Source organism: Saccopteryx leptura, chromosome 3, assembly GCF_036850995.1.
Source record: "Saccopteryx leptura isolate mSacLep1 chromosome 3, mSacLep1_pri_phased_curated, whole genome shotgun sequence".
Taxonomy (NCBI): Eukaryota; Metazoa; Chordata; class Mammalia; order Chiroptera; family Emballonuridae; genus Saccopteryx; species Saccopteryx leptura.
In genome coordinates this window covers 28,852,273-28,878,097 of record NC_089505.1, presented here as the reverse complement: position 1 = coordinate 28,878,097, position 25,825 = coordinate 28,852,273, and the positions used below count along the sequence as shown (strand labels likewise).

Sequence of the window (25,825 nt, the reverse complement as noted above, 5' to 3'; positions counted from 1 at the left end):
ACAGATGGAGGGACTTGTATGATATAAATACCGCAACTCATGGCCTATCTGCTTCCCGAAATCTGGAGGCAAACAGAGCCAATCCTATTACAATGGTGAAGTTTGTAAGCCTTTTCTTTATCATACCCAGCTTTCCTGTATTCTTTGTCTGTATCTGTAGCATGGGCAATCCCTCTTCCATTTCAAAGGAGTTCCTATCTATCCTCTCTTCTCTTTCCCTTTATAGAAAAGGAAGAATTTTACATCTGTCATTAACACCCAGCTGGCGGACAAACTTAAGACACCACTCGAATGAATTTTAATCAATATATTATTAACTCAACCAAACATTTCCATTCTATGCCTTTAATCCTAAAGCATGGAATAAAAAATTTGTTCCCAGAAGAATTCTAGATGTCAGAATGAGGATGATAGGAATCAAGTGGTAGAGACTGATTTTTCTTCTTCCTAGTCATTAAAATGACCTAGTCTGAATGAAAGCCAAGTATCTAAATATGATGCAGAGAATAAGAGTCTATAAACAAGAGCACATGGTAAGCCCTCCACTGGACATTAAGAATGACCAACACTACTGCTCCAACAGCTGGCAGATATCTACAACATTAGAAATGGAAAATGTCTACTGTCTGGGATAACTTAATCATTACAAAGATCTGAAATTATAACTCAAAAGCTAGCGTACACATACTCAACATGTTTATAGTTTAAGTATGTTATATTCATACAGTGCCTTATTCTTACAAAGTATTTCATATGTGTTAAGTGACTTGAACTTCAACAGGATATAATATAAACATCATTTCTAGTTTCCAAATGAATATTGTTAAGTTCACAGGTAATACATTGTAATAACAGGCACAGCCAGGAGTGACATAAGAGGTCTGGATCCAAGTGTTTCCCCACCAGAATATGTCATCTTAAAACAACTTGCATATGTAAACTGCAAACACTTTCAAAGTAGAAAAGTAATATCATCCCCAAATTTCTAAATAAATTATGCCAATCTTTTAAACCTAAAGCTTCTTATTATAATCTTTTTGTCAAAGGTAATTGTTTATTCTCAGTTGTCTAATTTTTTAAAAAAGAATTCAATAACACACAAAATACTGTCAAATGCATACAGCAATTGGACAGAAATAGCCATCTTTGAATCCGCAGTCATATTCTCACTCAAATGTTTTTTCTTTGATGTCCTTTGGAAACCTTATTCAAATCAATTTAAAACATTAGACTAAAACTTGGTATTTTGTAGTTAATTTCAACTCAGTGATTCATGTAGATTTTTGTAACTAACATCTCTGCATATTTATTAATTTGCTAACTTTGAAGAAACATTAATAATATCACTGGCAGGTTGAATCTTGTTTCTGCCAAAACACATTTTAGCTTGGATTCCTTGAAATGTATTATAACATATAAAATCAATTATGGTTCTTTTACCTAAGTGAAACTGAATCAGATTTAGTAGTATACATGTTTAAAACTCCTGTCTTACTATTTTTAAATTATTACCTGTTCAATAGAATAGAAGTTGAGAGTATCTACTATTAAAGTTACCAAATTAAAATTTGCTTTTGAAATAACTTCAGCGATTTAAAAAAAGATACTAGAATATAATTCAAGTGTGAAAAATGAACATTACAATACTATGAGCTCTATTTCTAAAATGAAATAAATGACACTTTTGAAAAAAACAGCATCTGAACATTTATAAAAATATTCAAAGTAAGTCTCACCAGGCGTTGTGAAACCAAAGTGACTCAGAAAATGACTAGTTTCCAGTTTTTCCTTCTCCAGATGTGAGGAGTCTGAGAGATTTTTGTTGACCTGTAATAGGAAAGGCAAATCAGAAACCTAAGTGTAATTTCCTGGGTTACTGATGCAAAAACTGAATGAGAAATATTTGCTTACAATGCAAACCATGACATGTGGTAGGTCATTTATATGCTTAGTCTTCAAAGTTTACAAAACAGAATAGTTTTTATCACAGAAGGAATACAATGGTAATGAAAGCATAACTACATTAAAAGTATACCTACTTTATTAAATAAAACAATTTTGCTAATTATAAAACTGATATTATTAATAATATAAAAGAGTGGTCTTAACAGTTATGCAAAGAAATGCAACAAATAAAAGTGACTCCTTGACAGCTTTCAATTAATAAAGAGTTAAAATGTCTGAGACCCACATTTCTCTAGCATTTTGTGAAAGTGCAGGTACTTCCCTTAAAGAGCCTGCACAAAAAATACACCTGTAATATTCATGTTTTATATACATCCTGGTGACACAGATAACACAGCTGCAACCTAACCTGACAAGTGAAACAGTTCCCACTGCATCAAAACACATTACTCTTAAGACGCTGTTTAAAAAGAGCATTAAAATAAGGATCACAATTTCTGAAATAAATGCTATGTTCTATAAAAAAACCCCCCACTATTTTTACTACAATGGAATGGAATGCACAAGTACTATAATTACAGTAGGAAAATAAAGAATAGTTCACAAAAAAAGTATTAAATGTTTATTAGTAAATTAATTTTATAATTTAAAATTAATTTCAGCAACGATCTAGTTTCATTGTTAATATTCATTATATTCTTGTTATGTTATCACTTTCACAATCACGATAAAATGTGCTCTAATTTTAAAAAAATCCGAAAGTTTGATTTTTCTAATTTACTAAAAAAAGAAAACATAATCTATGAGTTAACAAAACAATAAATGGTAGTTTATAGTCTATAAACAGTTGTATGTGAAAACAGCCACCCTTTCTCTCTCTCTCTTTAAAAAGAAACCAGACAGAGGACTTCCACAAGTTAGTATTTAAAATTTTCCTTTTGATGTTTTTTGTGTTAAATAGGAGATTATGGTTACATGCCCTTTATCTAACTCCTTGTTTGTAATCAGTCTCTTTTTTCAAGCAGTGATAGCAAAAGGTATATCTTAGATTAAGTTTTTCTCTTGAAGCAAAGAGCTATAACACAGTGGGTGAAAAAGCCAATTAATTAAGACCATATAATATAATATAGTCCTAAAACTCCTAAATTGTTATATGTTGTAAAAAATATATTTTTCAAAGTAGTTAAATGCAGTCAAATACCACATCAGTGCTAAAAAAATTATCCATACTATTTTATTATTTTTTTTTAAAAAAATTTATTGATATTTTTATAGAAAAAGGGAGACAGAGAAAAAAACACATTGATTAGTTGTTCACTTATGCCGTCATTGGTTGATTCTCATGTGTCCTGAACAGGGATCAAGCCTGCAACCTCAGCATGTTGAGTCGATGCTCTAACCAACTGAGCTAACTGGCTAGGGCCACTGACTATATTAATATGATGGACATTTTTAAGCTTCATTTTCCATTTTATTTGAAGATAATAAAAATAATATGTATGCTTAAATGGGAGTGTGCTGTGGCAACAATAAAGATGAACTGGTTGTATAGAGTCTATTCACATATGCTAACCATAAAGCACTAGGTCACATTAAATAAGAAATAGATTATGTAGAAAATGTTGGCAGAGGGAAATCACGAAGTGCTATGCAAGTAAAGTGCTAGGTACACATGAGCCATTGTTATTAACGTCACGAGAAGAGTAAATAGAAATACGTAATACAGTATGATGATGCAGTCAATTTTTCGGAGTGCTATGCTTTTAAATGAAAGTACTGTACTATACACAAAATGATATTTTTGCTGCTTATTTAGTCCACTTCTCTTTTCAGAATCAATTTTCAGTTTTACTTCTGTGTTCTTGAAAATTTTTATCCTACATGTCAAATAATGCATTTTGAAATCTGGTGCAAAGGAGCAGGTGTATGCTGGGGCCACGCACATACACGTGTGCACACACACATGCTGGGGTCATGCATGTACACATGTACACACACAATGGGGCCATGCACATACACAAGTACACATGCTGGGACCATGCACATGCATGTGTACACGCACGCACTGGGGCTATACATATACACATATACACACACATGCTGGGGCCACACACATACACATGTACACACATGCTGGGGTCATGCACATACACATGTACACACACATGCTGGGGTCATGCAAGTCCACGTATACACACACATTGGGGCTATGCATGTACATATATTCACACATGCTGAGAGCACACATGTACATGTGTACACACACATGCTGGGGCCACGCATGTACACATGTACACACACACACGTGCTTTAGTCTTCCTATTTGGAAACTTGTGCTAAAATAAAAAAGAATACCAGGAAAGCTAGAATAGGACACTTAAATGACTTCACTCAGAAAGATATTCTGTTATAGAAAAACCAACTATAATCTGCAATTACGTTATTCCTAAAGCATTTTTATAATTCTGCTTTCTTAACACATTTCTTTAGCGACTCTTAAATGTTCATGAAGTGATGAGTGGCAACATAAAGCAGATAACTCAATTTTTAAGGTTTGAGATAACTGTTAATTATAATAGTGATTTGAAATTAGAACTCATAGTATTTTCAAAACTAGCCTACACATTATTCAGAACCTCATTTAGAGGAAGAAAAGTAATAATAACCATTAAATAGAATGAAGCAATATCTATTTTTTGAAATACATGCTGTGGAAAAGAATTGCTTAATAATTTTACAACAACAGAAAGGTTGGCTAAGATAGTCTACCCTACACCAATCTACCCTCTTTTCACAACACATTTTTCTGCTTGCTTCATGCAAAAACCACAGTCTGCCGGTGAGTATTCCTTCCATATTGGGGAAAATTAAGACAAATTTAATTAAATTCATTATAAAGAAACTATCACCTGAACTTCTGCCAAGTTAATTACAAAACTGTTTTCCCTACTCTTTCAGGTTATAAGCACCTTTGTGCAAAATATGCAAATACTAATTCTCTAGGAGGGGGTTCATTTGCATGTTTAGAAAAAAGTTAAAACAAGCTAATGATTAGTTTCTATTTTGGTGATTAAATTTCAGAATCCTTAGGAGAGCTATAACACTCATTTCATATATACTTATATGGGGACTAAAAAAATAATTTACTTCTATCTGGGCTAATAACCAAATTAACAAGATAAAATGTCCAAATTTTATTATACATACACACATTTGGGGGTGCCATAAGAATGAGACCCTAAGAGGCACTGGGCAGTTGAGGGTATTATATGCCATTGTAGACAAAGGAGAAAGGGGGCCAGAAAATGGGGAAGAGCTAAACACTCAGCAAACAAATTCCTGCTTGGCAACCCAGAAACACCAGGAGGGGGAGGGGGAGGGGAGTGGGGAAACAGGCCCTGTTAGATCCCTCCTATCTAATGCTCCGGTGAATATACTACAATCTCCTTTTGGGAGTAGGCCTTTTCATCTGAATCTCTTAGGCAGGAAAGGAGGAGGGTCACAGGTTCTTTCTGAGTTTTTTATTTCTTAATAACAAGCTTAAAATCACTATCCAAAAAGGCACATTTTGGGTGGTAAAACTTTGGTCCTCTTCACTTTACAAGTCGAATTAGTTTAGCTGACTTTAGGTTACACAGTGTGTCCATAAAGTCATGGTGCACTTTTGACAGGTCACAGGAAAGCAACAAAAGACGCTAGAAATGTGAAATCTGTACCCAATAAAAGGAAAACCCTCCCAGTTTCTGTAGGATGATGTGACAGCATGTGAGCATGCGCAGATGATGATGTAACACCGTGTATACAGCGAAGCAGCCCATGGCCATTGCCAGTCGAGATGTCGAAGGTACAGAGGAAAGTTCAGTGTGTTCTGTGGCTCGCTAAATTAGAATCCGTGACCAAAGTGCAACGTGAATATCAGCACGTTTATAACGAAGCGCCACCACATAGGAATAACATTACTCGGTGGGATAAGCAATTGAAGGAAACCGGCAGTTTGGTGGAGAAACCCTGTTCTGGTAGGCCATCAGTCAGTGACGAGTCTGTAGAGGCTATACGGGATAGCTACCTAAGGAGCCCTAAAAAATCTGTGCATGAGCCCACATCGAACTGCACTGAATAGGTATGAAACTGGGAGAGTTTTCCTTTTATTTGGTGCAGATTTCACATTTCTATCATCTTTTGTTGCTTTCCTTTGACCGGTCAAAAGTGTACCATGACTTTACGGACGCACTGTATACTACATTTACCTGAAGTAGAATTTTTAAAGCTGCAAAGAAACTTTAAATTGGTTTTGCATCATAACTGAAAAGATGCTTACACTGTCTATATACTTAGGTTCACAAATGTGTCCCTCCGTCCAGACGGCTGTTTATTTTTTCCATTAAGTCTGAATAACAATGCTGGTAATCCTTTCATTTGAAGACTGTTCTAGTGGCAAAAAAACACTAAATACTCAGGAAATGTTTTGTTGCACATCATACATCTGTTATAAAAGTTAAAGTACAAGTTAAAAAGAAACTATTTATCCAAAAATATGCCCTAGCAAAATCCGACTTACTTTAATGATCCTTGGTTTTTTCCAAACCTTTACTGCACAGGGAAAATTTGGCCTTCGACCCTCCGAAAGCCTCCCTTCGACAGCTTTTGCACCTTCCCTCATTGTTTTTCTCCCATTTAAGGTTAATCCCTCTATCTCTTCCTGGGAATATCCTGAACGGTCTTCCAAATTCTCCAAGGGCTGTTCCCTATAGGCTACAAGCGGAGATCTTTCTACTTCAACACAAAAACAAACAGCAAACAACCAAAGGTGCTATGATTCCGTAATTTCCTTAAGCTTCATTGCAAGCTGAACTCCTTGAAAAATAGCATATAACTGCTATCTATAGTCTGCAGATGTTTAATTTCAACCAGTCACAACGATGCTTTTCTCCATCAGAACACTAAATCTGAAGTCAGTCACCCTGGTCTTCAAAGGATCAAATTTTGTATATTCAGCGAGGCCTCAGTGTAAGCAAATGAGTTTGTAAAATTTATATTTTTTTAGTTTGCTCACTTTTATTGTTACAAATGGCGCTGAGCAGCCACGTGTGTGCTTGCCCTCAGAGCTGGGCAGTTGTTTGCAAATTGTGGATAGCATTCCTGCTTGAGAGGGGCCATTGTTTTGCTAATGTTAGCTGGACGAGGGGTCTTTGTGGGGGGGGAGCAACCAGTTTTACAGGGAGAGCAGAGAGAATGCAGAGTGCTAAAGAAGAAGCCAGTTTTGCAGAGAGAGAGTGAGTACAGATGGAGAATCAGAGCTGAGGGCCTTCACGAGCTCTGCTGAGATGGGTGGGACCTTTGATTCTAGGAGAAACTGGAGAAGATTCTCCTGGTTGTGGAACCGAATAATGAATGTGTCAGGGCTTTCAGAGCCCTGAATGAAAGGGAAGTGTTTTCCCTGTGTGTTTGCTCGTCGGCCGGTGCGAGACTTGAATAAAGGAGCGGGGTACCATTCTTAGGCTCCCCTGTTTCTTTACTGTCTGTCCAAAGTTAATGAGAACCTGCATGGCCACAACAACAGTGGCGGCCATTGGCCATACACTGAGCTATCTAACACTGGAGATCACTGTCCTCTGTTACTGGAAAACCAGATGTTGTTGGTTATCCTGCCATTGCTTATCAGTGTCCTCTGTTAGACCCACTGGACCCTTCTGTTCCTTTACACCACACTGGTTACCTCGGGTAATAACATTTGTTTTTACTGCTTCACTTGCCTTCGTGCCGACATTTCCTAAATGTAAAACTCTTTTGATAGATAAGTTCAGAACAAACTAACATTTCCCCTACTATTTACTTCCTCAGGGAAAGCTGTAATTCTTCACCTCGCTGTCCCAGCCAGAAAGGTGGAATGCTTCCTCACACTCCAAGGTCAGTCACTAGGTCAGTTCCATGCCACGGCACTGGACCACACTCTTTCCCCAGTCAGCGCTTTGTTCGGGCCTTCCCACCGCCTGCCAACTACTGCAACAGTCTCCTGATTCGTTCCCTGTCCCTTGTCTGTCTGCTCCTCTAAGTCTTCTATACCGCTAACAGGTGATTTTTCTAAAATGCTAATTTTATTAACACTTCTGCTCAAAACCTATTATCAATGCCTACTAGATGCGAAGTCCATACTTTTTTAGTGTGGCATACAAAGCTTTCTATATTTTAGCAGCGACCTTACTCTACAACCTTATTGTTCCATTTCCAATGCTCTGAATACAGCAAACTGGACACAGTCCCCCAGTCCTGCCAGCTTGTTTCATGTTTCTGTGAGTTAGCTCATGCTGTTCCTTTTCTCATTTCCTGGAATGGCATTCCCCACACCCACCCCAACTCTACCTTCCTGGTGGATGGCAACTCTTTTCTGGAGTTTCAGCTCAATATTACATCATGTATGAAAAACCTTTTGTTGGTAAATCCCAACAAATTTTACCTCTCCCTCCTCTGTTTCTCCAATATGTCCCACATTTTCTATTGTCATAGCACTGGTAACACTTTGGTAAGCTTATTTATTTTGTTGATTACTATCCACCAGGCATGAAGGTAAGAACCATGTATCACCTATTTTTTAGCAAATGGCTAGTATAGCACTAATAAGACTTCATAGAAGTCAAATGACATAATACATGTGAAAACACTTATATGTAAAATATAATGAACAAAACAGAAACAGACTCACTGATACAGAGAACAGACTGACAGCTGTCAGAGGGCCAGGGGGATGGGGAGCTGGGTGAAAAAGGTAAAGGAATTAAAGGAAAACAAAACTCACAGAAACAGACAACAGTACAGTGATTACCGGAAGAAAAGGAGGGTAAGGAGAGACAGAAGAGGTACAGGGGGAATAAATGGTGATGGAAGGAGACTTGACTTGCATGGTGAACACACAAGATACAGATGATGTATTATAGAATTGTACACCTGAATCTATAAAATTTATTAACCAATGTCACCCCAATAAAATTCATAAAAATGAAAAAAACAAAACTTTCTGAAAAAGAAAAACAACAAAACAAACTTTAGCCCTGACTTCTTCCCTGAGCTAAAGACTCATATATTCAATTGCCTTCTTCACAGCTACATTCATATTGAAAACTCCATTCTGAACTCCTTCCCCCACTCTGGCACCCCATTACAAAGCCCACTGGCATCTGTACAACTGCTGAAAGTAACAACAGAGAAGTTATTCCTAATTCCTCTTTCCTTTACTTACACCACATCCAGCCCATCACCAAGCTGTGGTGAACCAACCTCTAAAATATAATATATCCCAAATCAGTCCATCGCTTGCATCTATATCATTACCAATGTTAAATTAGTTAAACAAGGAGGCCATTAGACCGAGGTGGCTCTAATGCCACCGCAGCCTACGTAAGCTAACCAAAATCTAATCCTGCAAATGTCTCAAGGTTACAAAATGAGTAAAGACAATATAACATGTCCATATAATCAAATCCTATTTAGCAATAAAAAGTAATACTGATATGCTATGACAAGATACTATGATTCCATTTACATCAAGTATCCAGAACAGGCAAATCTATGGAGACAAAAAGTATATTAATGATTGCCAGAAATCACTAAGATTCTTTGTGCACGTGCACACACACAGAATGACTGCTAGGATGAAGAGGTTTCTTGGTTTCTCTTTAGAGGGAATAAAAACATTCTAAAGTCAGATAGTAGTAATGGTTGCACAACTGTGAATATGAGAAAACCCAGTGAATTGTACACTAAATGAGTGAATATTCTGACAGGAATTATAGCTCAATAAGACTGTTATTTGAAAAAAAACTAAAAACACTAGAAAGATTATTTTTCCAGCCTTTGATTAATTTACAATTCTATCATATTTTCAATGAGCATTTATTCTACTTTTGCAAAGTCAAAAGGACACCAAGATGAATAACAGGACCCTCCACCCACAGTGTTTCCAGATTGGCAGAGGATAGTCTCCATAAAATAAAACACGTGCAGAACACTCCACTCTGGACAGCCAGGAAGCACTACACAAGAGGCTACAGAGCATATTTGTTAAAATGAAGAAACAGCTCTGAATTACTAATCAGAGAATAAACTATTTTTTACATACGATGAATACTTAGGAAGCTTAGTAATCTTGGAGCTATAATCATTACACCAATCATTGCTATCAGGAACGAGTTGCTTGAACATCTGCACCCAAATCAGAATACAGCGTGTTCTCTTTTTTCCCTTTGTCTTCCTTCCCCTTGTCTGTATTCCATTTCCTGCTGACTTGTGATAATTAGGTGAAAAAGTGATAGGTTCTGACTGATACTGAGCAGCTTAGAGATGGGGTAAACCCAGTGTTTTCTGACATGTTTCCTCTGTAAGATGCCCCATGTAGAAAGAGAGAGGGGCCTACTTCCGCACTCAGAGTGCCTGCCACACAGTAGCAGGAATTGACTGAATAAATCATTCCCACTGCAGAGACAGTCTACTGTAGCTAAAGCAGTCTTTGACCACACCAGTGCCAGTCTCATTATTTCCCTGCTGGATCTCTCATCTTTTACTCTGTGACACACAGTTAAACTTGATAAATGGATAGATGTCTAATTATTCAACTGCCTTTTGGGAGTAGACAGAAGAAAAGGGGAAGGAATGAACACATGGTGTCTTTCCAATTCCTATAAATTAAAATTTGTTTTCTTAATTTAACTGAATTAAAGGTCATACATAAAATAAACTTGCTTGTATAAGGAAGAAAGCTGCTGTGTTGAGGGCATCTCAATACAACCTAGCCGGAATTATTTAAATCAAGATACTTTTGTAGGCCACTATGTTTACACTAACTTTGGGGTCTTGGGGAAATCACTTAACTTCAATAAGCCTCAGATTCCTCCTTTCTAAAACTAGAATAATATCTGATCTGTCTCTCAGGATTGTTACAGAGTTCAGTGAGAACAGAAGTGTGAGACACTGCTGTACATGATCAAAGCATCACCAGCACAATATACCATTGCTAATTATGTGCAACTTGCACGCACTCGAGGCTTGGACCATTTACTCAGCGTACACCACTGATCCTGCGCTGGTATCTCCTACCTATTAAGTATCATGTAATATTTTTCTCAGAGAAAGAAATGACCTTGCTGGCCCTTTATTTAAAGTATATCCCAGTCACTCAGTATTCTTAAATCTAAAAAAAAACATGAAGAGGCTTGCTAAACTCTCAGGTCCCACTGTAATAATTCCGTGACAAATTCAAGCTCAAATAAGAAAAAATGCCTGTCAAATTAAGTTTTGCAAAAGTTCTATTAAAATCTAGGGATGGTACATTTTAATTCTTCGGTGTATCACAATGAAAATTAGTTTTAAAGTGATTGTCTTGGTGATAAAAGTTACTTACCTTTGCCACACACACTCGTATCATATCCTAGAAGAAATAACAAAAAGTAAAGAATTATTAATCATTTCATTTTAATATGATATCGACTCTTTTCAACAGTCAGATATTAATGTTTTAATAACCCAAACCTACATCTGGGAGAGTTTATTACCCTGCAGCTGTCACTCTGTTGCATTTCCAATGAGCTAGAAAATGCATGGGTTAAATGAAGGCCTCACGGCTTGTGCTTTGTCAGTCTGACTTGCGGAGACAAAGGCACGATAAACAGACTGCGGAGGGCCCACACGTACAGCTGCGAGGAAAACATGTCGCCTCAAGAAGCGTTGCATAAATACTAACATTCTGTACCAGAACACTAACCTATCTAGAAGACATACCCTGAATTACATGAGTATGTCATTATCTCCATAAATGGCTATCCTAAACATAATTCCCATATTATTCATATATTGCAGAGGAGATCTAATACTAACACAACTGAATGGTCAAGTAGATGACCGGTTCTCAAGGCACTGCAGAAAGGAACTGCCGGCAGTGCATGAGATAAGGCCAAGAAAAGATCCCTTCTGAAAAAGAAACTTGTAAAAATCAACACATAATGGATGATTTCAAAATCTGCTTCTAAGGAGACACCAAAAATGTACTCAGGTCAATTAAGGTGAACCAGCATGTATCACTAGCCTAGTGTAGAACTAGGAAAAAATAACAATGAATATGGAGCTTTAAAAAAAGAGAAATAAAGAGAGGAACATCCATTTTTTTATCCAGAAATTTCTAAGAGCCAGATATTGTGTCTAAAGAATATTAGTAATTCAATCACTAAAACGAAACAGTAAGACTGACTGTGAATGTGGGATTCTGAGAGCCTGGACTATACCAGCTGTGTGACCTTGGTGATACTGCTTTACCTCTGTAAGCCTCAACTTTGTCTTCTATAAAATGGGGTAATATCAGAATCTCCAATATAGAATGGATTTGAGAATTAAATACAATGAACATGTATTGCATTTAGCACAGTATCCAAAATTCATTGTTAGTTATTCCTCATCATTAAATAGATGTTAGTTTTATTACTATAACATGATTATAACATGAAATCTCTTGTGAGGTAAAGAAAATTAACATTTTTCAAAACTGGCATACATCATTTAAAAAGTGGGGGTTTTTTTCCATTGAGAAATACAGAGTTAGAGAGAGAACAAGAGACAAAGAGAAACAAAGACACATGGGGGGGAATGAAGGGGGAGAGGGGAGAGAGAAAAAGACAGAGGGAGGTAAGGGGAGAGAGGGAGAGGGAGAAAGAGGGGGAGGGAGGGAGGGAAGGAGGGAGGGAGAGAGAGAGAGAGAGAGAGAGAGAGAGAGAGAGAGAGAGATGCGCATCAATTCATTTTTCCACTTAGTTGTTCCATTTAGTTGTGCATTCATTGACTGCTTTTCATATATGCCCTGACCAGGGATTGAACCCATCACCTCAGTGTGCAAAGACCATTCATTATTCATTGAACCACCCAGCCAGGGCCAACAATATTTTTAAATTCATTCAGTCCCTATTCCTATCATTCTGCTCAACAACACTGTGTTGTTACCCTGGATTTCCAGCTAATCTTAGAAAGGGAGAGTGCTCTTGAGTGCTCAGGCAGCCAGAAAGGTATACCTTTCATTATACGATGTTTTTAAAGCTTATAAATCAACATTTTGTAGGACTGATTATTCTTAACAGGGTATCCTAAATTTTAAGCAACCCTGGATGCCTTTTTATATATCTATCTGTGAGTTGCTCTTAAGTTTGTAAAGGAAATCATTTTGCCATGCAAGATTTTAGATATGGGCCAATTTTTCCTTCCTTGTGAAGAAACATCTTTCTAATTTTTAAAGCACAATTTATTGGCCTGACCTATGGCTGAGCAGTGGACAAAGCGTCAACCTGGAATGCTGAGGTCACTGGTTTAATAACCTGGGCTTGCCTGGTCAAGGCACACAGGGGAAGCAACTCCTACAAGTTGATGCTTCCTGCTCCTCCCACCCCCTTTCTCTCTCTCTCTCCTCTCTCTAATAAGTAGAAATAAAATCCTAAGAAAAATTACCTATGCATACTTCCTTTCAAAATGAAACAACATGCATTACTATTATTTCAAAATGTTAAAATGTAAAGAATTACAAAACTGAAGTAAATATATAAATTTATAGCCATATATTCTAAAATTTATACTGAGAAAGATAAATATATTTTCCTCCATATTCCAATTAAACCTAAACCCAGGGCCTGAGTGTGATCTGTAATATGGTATACCTTAACCTCTAACTTTCACAGAAGAAAAAGGACAGGAAGAAAGTAGAGTCAGAACAAAAGGTGTCTCAATGTAGTTCCTCATGTTTGGTTTAAAACTGGTTAACCCTCTGAGTAGTACGAACGTTCATGTGTTCATGTACGTGCTCATGCCTCCTGACCATCCAGAGTATGATCCATTTATTATAAAAATGCATAAGGCAACATTAAAAAAAGGCAGATGTATGTTCTTGTTTCCATAAATTGGTTATCAAACAAACATGATTTTAAGTTAATAAAACTGTAACTGAAACTAATTTTATTTATTTTTTTAATTTATTTAATTTTATTTTTTTTTGTATTTTTCTGAAGCTGGAAACAGGGAAAGACTGTCAGACAGACTCCCGCATGCGCCCGACCGGGATCCACCCGGCACACCCACCAGGGGGCGATGCTCTGCTCCTCTGGGGCGTCGCTCTATTGCGACCAGAGCCACTCTAACTCTAGCGCCTGGGGCAGAGGCCAAGGAGCCATCCCCAGTGCCCGGGCCATCTTTGCTCCAATGGAGCCTCGCTGTGGGAGGGGAAGAGAGAGACAGAGAGGAAGAAGAGGGGGAGGGGTGGAGAAGCAGATGGGCGCTTCTCCTGTGTGCCCTGGCCGGGAATCGAACCCGGGACTTCTGCACGCCAGGCCGACACTCTACCACTGAGCCAACCAGCCAGGGCGAATAATTTTAGTTTTTGAAAAACAAAAACAAAAACAAAAACTCACTCCTGGGGGTCAGTGAGCATGAAAAAACCTCACTATTCAAAGGGTTAAAACAACAACAATAAAACCAGTCAATAGTCCTATCGAAGGAGCGGGGAAAGGGATAAATTTATGAAGTGCCAGGCAGTGCCTAGGTGAGAACACAACCAAGCCCAGGCCTGCGCAATCCCTGTCTTCAAGGAGCTCACAACTATTTCTAATGAAAAGAACGGTTATGGTCAAATAAAATAAATATTTTTAAGGCTGTTTAAGCTTCTCAATAAATTTTACTACTCATCTTTGAAAAAGATTTTATAGTCATTTACCACTAACAGAATACCACACTAATTTTAGCCAACCATCCTCCTCCTCATTTCCATTATCTATTTCAGTAGTCCCCAACCCCCGGGCCATGGACTGGTGGTACCGGTCCATGGGCCATTTGGTACCAGTCCACAGAGAAAGAATAAATAACTTACATTATTTCTGTTTTATTTATATTTAAGTCTGAACGATGTTTTATTTTTTAAAAATGACCAGATTCCCTCTGTTATATCCGTTTAAGACTCACTCTTGACGGTTGTCTCGGTCACGTGATACATTTATCCATCCCACCCTAAAGGCCGGTCTGTGAAAATATTTTCTGACATTAAACCGGTCCGTGGCCCAAAAAAGGCTGGGGACCACTGATCTATTTTACAGGCAATGCCTGATTTCTGAGGTACTGCTTTATTAGTAGAGAGACAGAACTTTTAAATATGTTTATGACACATTTGTATCTACTTTTTTTGCAATATGTTTCTTCATTGTTTAGTTTTTGCATACTTAGGCTGTTCCTTTAGTGTATTTTACGAACATATTTCCCCAGGTTGGTGTTTGGCGTGCATATGCATGATGTATATATGCACACATACACACGCTGATATTTAAACAAAGACATAGGTCCTGGGCTGGTCTTTAGAGAATATCAAGTCAGGGAAAGCATGATAGATTACCCTAAGTTAAGTCTGTTTATTGAAGTTAGTAATTTTAGAAAAAGTATGTACTAGAAATGAACTCGAAGTATAAGAAAGCGTCTAGTTTTAAGTAAACTAACTTACTTCATTCAATTAATATTTATTGGCATGACAATGTAGGATTAGATAGAAATGGTTTAAAAAATTCTATCTTCTCAACTGCATAAAATAAACGTACTGTGACGGACTCGAGTCTTTGTTTCACGAGCAGGATCCTCTTGGGAGAACCTGGGGTGCAGCCGCAGTTTACAACCGGGAAAGAACCTTGTTGAGCCGGTTTAGGACAGATACACACAGGGTCCTGACTTGGCCGTGCTCCACCATTGCGTTTGAGCAGTTCAGACTCCTGCTGGACTAGAAAAATGAATCCATATTAGTTCAAATCAGTATAGCAAACGCATAATGAAATAACTAAGTCAGGAAACTGTAGCATTAAATAAATAAGAAACGGCATAATATATTTCAAATGCTGGGTAATAGTAAGACAACATGATTGGAAAATGCAAAATTATTTAATTAAAACCATAAAAAAATAATAATTATTTTACAGATAATTCCATGTTGGGCAGTATTATAATTGAGACTTGAAGGCCATGCCTTATCTTGGTCTAGTAAACATAAGAATTTGGATGGGAGCCTAATTTGAAATATGTGTGCATAAAAAATATATATCTAAAAAATAAAAGGCATAATATAATAAAATGCAAAAAATAAAAACAATTATTCATAAATCCATTTCCCTAAAACAAAGTGGTGAAAACCATTTCTATACCCCTCCTAAATCGTGGTGTAAGTATAATTTAACATTTTTAAAATTTAAATGCAAACACGTTTCATATTTTTACAATAATGTAATTATCACTTTAAAAATTTTATAACATCACATCTAACAAAGCACCATAATTAACGCATTCTTTTGTATGAAATATTTACAATTTTTCTGTTTTCCTTCATTAGAGTTCATGTGTGATTAAGTATTTTCATAATTTAATTTGTTTCTTAAATAATTCTTTCCTTGAATTAATTCCCCAGAGTGGAACAGGTGACTCAAAGGATAAACAATTTTAATGCTGAGGATGGTAAGAAGAAGACAGCACTATGTGTATTGCACTTTATAATTTTTAAGACGTCTCAACATGTATTATCTCATCTAATCATTTAAAATAAGTATATATATATATATATATATATATATATATATATATACTAATTTTAAATGTTTGCCTGTATCTACAGAGCAGAAAAATACATAACCATTTGAAGATTTTTTTAATTATATAATTTTAAATGGAAGGCATTTCTAAACATGACATGAAAAGAAATAAAACAAATATTCATAACATGGAATCAAGAGAAGAGCCTTCTGGGATTCTGTAGGTTACTGAATTTACACACTGAAATATCAGTGTGTGTATGTAAATGTTTCTGCAAATAAACCCGTAACATTTTTTTCTCTTTTAGTGAGAGAGAAAGAGGGATAGACAGGGACAGACAGACAGGAAGGGAAATAGATGAGAAGCATCAATTCTTCGCTGTGGCACCTTAGTTGTTCATTGATTACTTTCTCATATGTGCCTTGACCAGGAGGCTCCAGCAGAACGAGTGACTCCTTGCTCAAACTAGCAACCTTGGACTCAAGCCAGTGACTTTAGGCTTCAAGCCAGCGACCTTTGGGCTCAAGCCAGTGATCTTTGGGCTCAAGCCAGTGACCACGGGGTCATGTCTTTGATCCCATGCTCGTCAGCAACCCCACGCTCATCAGCAAAGCACGCTCAAGCTGGTGAGCCTGCACTCAAGCTGGATAAGCCGAGCTCAAGCTGGAGACCTTGGCATTTCGAACCTGGGTCCTTAGTGTCCTGGGATGACACTCTATCTACTGCGACAATGCCTGGTCAGGCAAGATCATAACTTTTATCAGATTAGCTATCAGAGGATTGCATAAGTCAGAAAACATTAAAAATTGTCAACATAGCCTGACCAGGTGGTGGTGCAGTGGATAGAGCATTGATCTGGGACACTGAGGCTCCAAGTTCAAACCCTGAGGTCACCAGCTTGAGCGCAGGCTCAGCAGCTTGAATGCAGGCTCACTGACTTGAGTGTAGGGTCCCTGGCTTGAGTGTAGGATCATGGAAATAACCCCATGCTTTCTGGCTTGAGCCTAAAGGTCACTCACTGGCTTGAGGAAGGGGTCATTGGCTCAGCTGGAGCTGTCTGGTCAATGCACATAGGAGAAACAATCAATGAACAACTAAAGTGCTGCAACTATAAGTTGATTCTTTACATCTTTCTCCTTTCCTGTCTTTCTGTCTGTGTCTCTCTCTAGCAATAAATAAATAAAAAGAAGTGTCAATGTAAAATATGGACAAATTTGCTACCTGAACTTTTTAAAAGAGTTTTCATTAAAAAAAAAAAAAAGCAGTAATCAAAATTAAAAAGCAAATAACAGGTAATTGAGTTTTTCTACCTTTAGCTAAAACAGAGTAAAAGGAACCAGATTTGCCCTCTTGTTTGAAACTACCAAAAAGTGAACAACACATAGAAGAAATAAATAAAACTACCTTTCTTTACAGATATGTGCAGAGCTAAGACAACAGCGAAACAAGTGAAGCATGTAGTGAAAAAAACTGAAGGAGGTATTCACTCTCAGGTCTCAGCCCCTCATTTGTGTAAAAAAAAATCTGAATGGAATCTAAAAACTAAGCCATTAGAACTAATAATTAACTTAGCAAGGATCCAATGTACAAGATCAACAAGGTTCCAATCAATATACAGAAATTAGTTGGATTTTTAAATACAAAAAGCAAAAAAAACTAACTGAAATAAAAAATAACATTTATGACATAAAAATATAACAGACTTTGGGAAATATCTGAACACTGGAAATTAGAAAATGCTACTGAGAAAAACAGAAGAACCTAAATAAAGAGATATATTGTGTTCATGGTTGGGATAGTGAATATTGTTAAGATGTCAATTCTCCTCAAAGAATCTGTATAGTCAATGTAATCCCACTCAAAATTCCAGCAGGTTATTTCTGGAGGAATCGTCAAATTTTAAAAATCCTAGAATAGACAAAACAACTTTGAAAAAGAACAAAGGGGACTTATCTAACCTGGCTTCAAGTCTTACTATAAATCTATAATAATCAAGATACTTGGTAATTGGAATAAAAATAAACAAATGATCAAGAGAATAGAATATAGAGTCCAGTACTTATGAATAAGGTATAAAGACAATTTAGGGAAAAAAGAATAGTCTTTTCAACAAAGAGTACTAAAACATTTGGATATTCATATGTGAGATAAGCAACTGATCCAATCTTTATACCATGTACAAAGAGGAACTCAAAATGAGTGACAAAACTAAACGTAAAATCTAAAACCATAAAACTTCTAGAAGAAAACAAAAGAGAACATTTTTGTAAGCCTGGATTAGCAAAATTTTTCTTAGATACAATATCATACATTAAAAAATTAATAATTTTGGATTTCATCAAAATTTCAAACATTTGTTCTTTAAAACTGTTAAGACAATTAGAAGACAAGCAAAAGACTGGTGGAGACATTTGCAAATCAGTACTACTTATAACACAGGAGGTCCAGACCCAGAAAATTGATCTAGTGTTGTTGCAAGATCCCAAAGAAACCACAGGAGGACCAGATGGAGCAGAGGTAGCCTTTAGTACTTACATACAGGGGCAGCACCAGCACTGACAGCAGCAGGTCTATGAAAGCTCCACACCCTGCTGAGGGGGACCTCAGTTTTAATAGCTAAGCCCTGGGCACCTGCTCAAGCAAAATTCTTTGTCAATAGATAGACAAGGAGGTGGGCAGTCAACAGGGGACAGGGGGGAAGCATACATGCCATTCTGTGCTGTTTCTCCTTTATAGTATCTAGTGACTCAGATCCTTTGTTCTTAGTAAAATTTCAGCTACAGTTTTATTACCCTCTAATCCACAGCTTGAGGCCAGAATTCGAGATCATGGTGCCAGAGACTGGGGTGGGGGAAGGGTCATATCCAGCATCAACCCTACACTTATATATAGAAACCTGACTCTCAAAAATCAATAACCACAAAAGCCGATTTTAAGAAAGGAAAGAGATTTGAACAGATTACTGAAAAATAGATATAGACTGCAAATAAGCATATGAAAGGGGGCTCACCATCATCAGTCATTAAGGATAAACAAATTAAAGCCCCAAATGAAATAGCATTGCACTCACATTAGAATGACTAAAATTAGAAAGAGTGCCCATTTTGAATTTAGTAAGGATATAAAAATACTAAAATATTTATACACCACTAGTGGGAATGTTAAAAGATATGATCAATTTAGAAAACAGCTTGGCGGCAGCTTAAGGTAAGCATACATCTACAATAGGATCTAGCCCTTCTATTCTTAGAATTTTATTTAAGAGAACTGACAGCATATGTCCAAAGACTTGTGTATGAATATTCACAGCAGCTTTATTTGTAATAGCTAAAAACTGGATACAACCCAAATGCCCACCAACGGGTAAATGGATAAACAAACTATAATATATCCATACAATGAGACAATACTCAGAAATAAAAAGGTTGAACTATTGGTAAACTCTTAAAACATAGATGAATCTCAAAGTAATTATGATAGAAAGAAGCCAGACCAAAAAATAGCACATGGTATGTACTGTTTCACTTATATACAATTCTAGAAAATGCAAATTAATTCATAGTGATTACCTGGTGGAAGGGGGAGATAGGGAGAGATCAGAAAGTAAGTTTTAGGGCTGACAGGTATCTTGTTTATTGTCTTGACTGAGGTGATCACGGTCTCACAAGTGTATAAGTATGTCTAGACTTATCAGAATATATATTTTAAATATATGCAAATATACACAGTTCACTATATATCAATCATATGTCAAAAAAAACTACAAAAAAAGGAAAATGATAAACTAGTGATAAAATGGGTTAATATTCTTTCTTCAATTTGCATTTATTAATTTTAGAGAGAGGGAGGGGGTGAGAGAAGAACATCAATCTGTTCCTGTATGAGCCCTGATGGGGACTGAACCCACAGCTCTGCGTTTCAAGAGGAGACTAACCAGCCTAACTAGTATTTGGACAGGTTAATAATCTCAATATGCAGAGTCCCCATAAAAGTCAATAAAAAATGAATAAACCAACCAAAAAATGGGCAAAACATCATTACAGAAAATTAACAAGAAAAAAAAAACTATGTGGCCAGTAAAAATATATAAATCTCACTAATAATTAGAGGAGAAATTAGCAAGAAAAATATACATATTACAAAATGCTGCTTTTACACATGTTTAACTGATCCACTGTGCCTCAAGATATTTTTTCCTAAGAAGTAAATTCAATAAGGGTAGCCAGGTGTGAAGTACTTCTTTAAATATCGAAAAACTTGTAACAGTAAAACTTGCCACAATAGCTGTTCAAATAAATTATGATGTATGCATTTAATGTGAGGAAATTTAGCCACTATAATTATGTATAGAAATATAATTATGATGAAAAATTGCTCATAATGTATTATTAATTGGAATAAAAAAGTTTATACTCAATATAATGACTAACACCCTACTTTATCTTCAGCACCCCCTGTTCTAAGAGGACAGCCATAAAAACCTGCAGAAATAGCCACACAGCCCTAGTTTCTCAGACACTAGGAACAGAAAGAAGCTGCTTGCTTCTGTTCTTTCCTTCTTCTCCTCCCCCACCTTACACAAACTATTCCTCTATTTGTATAAGATCATACAGATTACTTCACTGTGAAAATAGGTTATAATAGATGATTTCAGAAATTCCTTCAAGCTCTATGCATCTAACATTTTAAAAGTTTCTAAAACACCTTTACACAGGCCACGACTGGAGTAAGATGTTGCCACTAAATAACTGTATTCCTTCACCATTTTCTCTTTGTGCTAAGTTAACTTTGTACATCTAAAACCTGGTTTTAATCTAACCTAACATGTTTAAAACTCACAATTTGAACAGTCTCAACCCCCATTTTCGAGGAGTTCAGTATAGCAGGCTCTGAGAATTCACGGATACTGACACCCCCAACCCGCACCCTGGGGTCTGAATCTTTTGAAGGTTGATAAGAAATTGCTGCTACTTGATTAGTGGCACAGCAGAGAAATGGACATGATGCTGGGGACGCAAAGGTAGCAAATACATCTACTTAAAAGAATGTTTATTAATTAAAATACTTCTAAAGTTTACCTCCATTATTGGGGATTCTAAACTTTAAAGAATGAAGTAAAAATCTTAAAATGCTTTCGGAATTGATAATCCTTTGATTTATATAAGTGCTTTTTTTCAGTGCTTTTGTGTAGCTCCTGGACTTAAACAATTATAAAAATAACGTGGTTTCCTCAGGAGATTTTAATCTTCATAGGAGGAAGAATGAAGGAAATAAGATATTTTAATCCAGTGCCCTTTGCTTTTGGATCAAATCCATGGTTTGTTATTATTAATATCTATGTGTACTCATGTTATTGACTTTACAATAAAATACAACTAAAAACAACATACTCTTCCACTTCCACTATATATTAACAGTAAGACTTCCTTTTAGTTCAATGTTTATTTCTTTTGTTTAAGACCTTTTCTTATATATAGCCCCACCACTGCCTACAGTAATTTTACTGAATATTTAACACCTTTACTTACAAGTTATTCTATTTCAAATTACAATATGATTCATGTTAGCTAGCAGGTTTACTTCTGTAGTTTCCCAGAATTCAACAGTTATGCAGCACCCTCCATCTCTTTCTCTAGCACGTGCTATGTGTAGAGAATTTCTGTAGTCTCAATGTTGTTCCCATAAAATTCATATGTTGAAATCCTAACCACTAAGGTGATGGTATTAGGAGGTGGGTCCTTTGAGGTGTAATTAAATCATGAGAACAGAGCCCTCACAAATGGGATTCGTGCCCTTAAAAGAGAGGCCCTAAGAGCTCCCTTGCCCCTTCCACCATGGAAAGTTACAGCTAGAAGATGCACTTTATAAACAAGAAAGTGAACTCTTACTGGATACAATTTGGTGATCCCGTGATCTTGGACTTCCCAGTACTATAAGAAATAAAACCCTATTGTTTATGAGCCATTTGAATGGAGGAAAACAAGAATGATCATGGGACTTACACATTTTTTTATTGTGTTTTACCAGGCCTGACTTGTTGCTGCTTCAGCCAATATCAAGATACTATGCGGATGAATCCAAGAAGTATCGAGTAACACTTCAATTCAAGTAGCCTGGGTATATTTTAGGGCCTGTTAGTAATCTTGTATTCCCTTAACATATTTTATATGTCCAACAGAAATAGTGTCATTATAAAAACTGTCCCAAAAGTTACATAAGAAAGTGTAACACACTCCTGTCTCATAGCTAACCAAATGGGAGAGCAACTACCATCGTTTGGCAAATCCATTTGTTGATCAACAAAATATAAGTAAATGGTTTCCAAATTCCCTGAAGTACATGCTATTGTCCTTCCATGGTTTCATATTCCGTTATCAACCCATTACCACACAGCATGCTATTCCACTGAAAGTGCCTAATGTGTCTATTGCCACAAAAAATAGAATTTCTCAACTGCAGCCTGGTCCGTGAACTGTAACATATCTAAGCTTTATTTTGCGTTAGTTTCATTTTATCTTTTGAAAAATAAATTGAGATCAAATTGAACAGGTATTATTTAAATTTTAAAGGCGAATAAAACAGGTGCAGAAACTCTTATGTTACCTGATCCGGATCAAACAGAAAGTGGCGGCATTTTGTCTAGAACCCCAGTACTCTCCTTCTCTGGCCTTTCCTACCACACTGTTGTTTAATTTGCACCTCACCATTCACTCTCCTTTTTGGTGAGCTTTAAAAACCACCAACGTAAGCATAAAAAATGCCTGGATGAAGAATTCAGGGCTCTGGTTTATGCTCAAAACTATGGAAAAGCTAAGTTTCCCATGCCTTGAATCCTTAAGTGACATAAACTTTCAAATCCAAGTATCTATTAGTGAAGAATATTAAAATAGATGCTTCAGCATATGACCAATAAATAGGGTCATTTCTGCAGGTCTTAAAATGTGGCATTTTATTTTTTAATTTATCCTTCGAGGCTAATAACAGATATTTCAAATTCTGACCTACAACCGGTTACTTCTGTCACTGTATAATCTTATGCAAGTATGAAGATAATAATATTTGAGTTTGCTTTCCAATCATTCATCATTAGTACTTGAAGAATACCACTGAATTATACATAAAATGGTAGATATTAAATTTATTTCAACTATACAGATAGTATCTTATTGAAAAAATACTGTAAAAGTAGTTACATCAAAATTGAATGTTATATAATAAAGAAAATTTGTATTTTGGACTATAGTGAGAATGGCTTAATGCATTATAATTACCCTGAAAATTTGTAAAGGAGTAAACTATTAATAATAATAATATATAGGCAATGTTCCTTTTAATCTTAAGGAGTTCTCCTAAATATTAAAAATGAAAACAAACAACACATTTCGCCCCAGGAATATTTGGCTACATTCCTGATGATGCAGGAAACGCAAAGATTATATAAGTAGCTGTGACAGACAGCTTAATGTTCTAAGAGGACGGGCTCTGGAGTCGGATGGCCAAGAATCAAATGGTAGCTTGACCATGTAACCTTATGCAAATTATTTCATTCTCCCTGTACCGCAGTTTCACCATCTGAAAAATGAGGGCAATAAAGCATTTAACTCATGGGGTTTGGGAAGTTCTGTATGAGATAATATATGTAAAATTCTCAGAGGAGTAGGGGACATATACTAAATGCTTGACAGATGTTAGCTACTACTACTATGATTATTAGCCCCAAATCTATTAACTGATCATGCCTTTCACTATATATTTTTTATAAAATTTTAGGGAAAATGCTATTTTATAGAATTTGTAATTTTATTTCAAGTGTTTATTGCACACTAGTAATATACCAGCTACTGTGTTAGATATAGGGCATCATAAACGCCATAGATTTTTGGTCAAAAAGTTATATAACAAAAATTTTTATAGGAGTCTAAAGGTACAGATTGCCCTAAACTCTGGTAAAGCATGTCACAATGTGAAAAATAAAGCTATTGACAATGACAATAGGTGGTCATTAATGAATCTGAATTCTATAAGTAAAATAACTTTAGTGTTAAAGGTAGAGATTGCTTTTCAGTTTAACTGAAGTTCTCCCAGAGGTTTAATCAACTACTAAGGAAACACAAAGGACTGGAATAGAGCATGGTAACCCGAGTGATTCCTAGGTTTCACAGCCCTGTTCAAACTGGCACATTATAAGTGCTCAATGAAGATAGTCTTGCCTAAGACCATGACTAAAAAGCACTCCAGCGTTAATGCTGACTCAGAGGAGACACTGCCACCTAGTGAAATATTAGGCTTATTACCTGCAACTATCAACGCAGACAACTTCCCAAATCTGAACCTATTTAATACTACATGTATATTCATCATGTGTCACTATTCAGACCAGGTACTATCTTTATAGTAAAAAGATGAATAAGCCACCATATCTGCTTCCTACAAGCTACAGATTATACAAAGAAATCACATACTCCACAAAGACACAGAGTAAATAGCACTGTAGGGAAAAAAAGTTTACTTATGCAATCAAAAGTTAGTATTTCAGGAAACCTGCTAAAAAGACAGATCAGTGTAGCAAATAAGGCCCTGGACTTCAAGTCCAGACAGTGTGGATTCATGTCCTGGCTCCTGTAAAATGGGGTATTACAGAACCTACATAAGATTATTGTGACAAAATAAATATGTATAACGTGCTTAAGACAGTACTAGGAATACAGAAAGTGCTTTGTAAGTATTAGCTATGATTATGGTTGAATGTAGAGCGGGATCCTAGAGACTGAAGTAGATAAATATTGATTAATAACAAAACATCATCTAGCTTTGTAAATTTAATTCAGTAGAAGCTGTTTCTCTGACTAGTGCTATGTTATGGGAATCCTTCAAGTTCATTTTTTGTAGCTCTCTGTGACTAAATTTTGTATTACAAGATGATTAAGCCTTTCAACATCAGGCAAATAAAACTGCCTTCTGAAAGTTAAAATCATATTTCTAACCAAAAAAAGCAAAAAGTCAGTAGAATGAAAGAACCAAAAGACCACAACCTGAACATATGCTTAACAGGGGAAGATGCTTTCTGACTCTTCACAGATTTTGCTAGAACTGAAAGATGGATGATACATTTAGCTACCATTGTGGTCTCATTTGAGCTTATTTAACTTATTTTTTAAAAAAAGGTTTGCTCCATTTTCCTTAAAAATTACCCAACCCTATCAGCAACTCTGATAAATACTACTTAAAAACCATGGAACTGTTCTATATCTTCCAAATTCTGTACCATTAAAAAATTTACATAAAACTACATGGAAACTTTATTTACAGACAAGAAAGTCGGGGCAAGATATTCCCAAATAAAAAA

At 36.2% G+C, this 25,825-nt stretch overlaps 1 protein-coding gene across 1 annotated transcript in view; it reads right to left on the bottom strand.

Annotated features, from left to right (window-relative positions):
- The window catches only part of AHI1 (Abelson helper integration site 1), a 155,806-nt gene that overhangs the window by 81,045 nt on the left and 48,936 nt on the right, over positions 1-25,825 (bottom strand). Inside the window, exons 16-18 of the mRNA XM_066373173.1 lie at positions 15,504-15,679; positions 11,297-11,323; positions 1,737-1,827 (exon numbers count right to left, since the gene is read on the bottom strand). Coding sequence (XP_066229270.1) covers positions 1,737-1,827; positions 11,297-11,323; positions 15,504-15,679 — 294 coding nt within the window. The remainder of the gene's footprint in view (positions 1-1,736; positions 1,828-11,296; positions 11,324-15,503; positions 15,680-25,825) is intronic.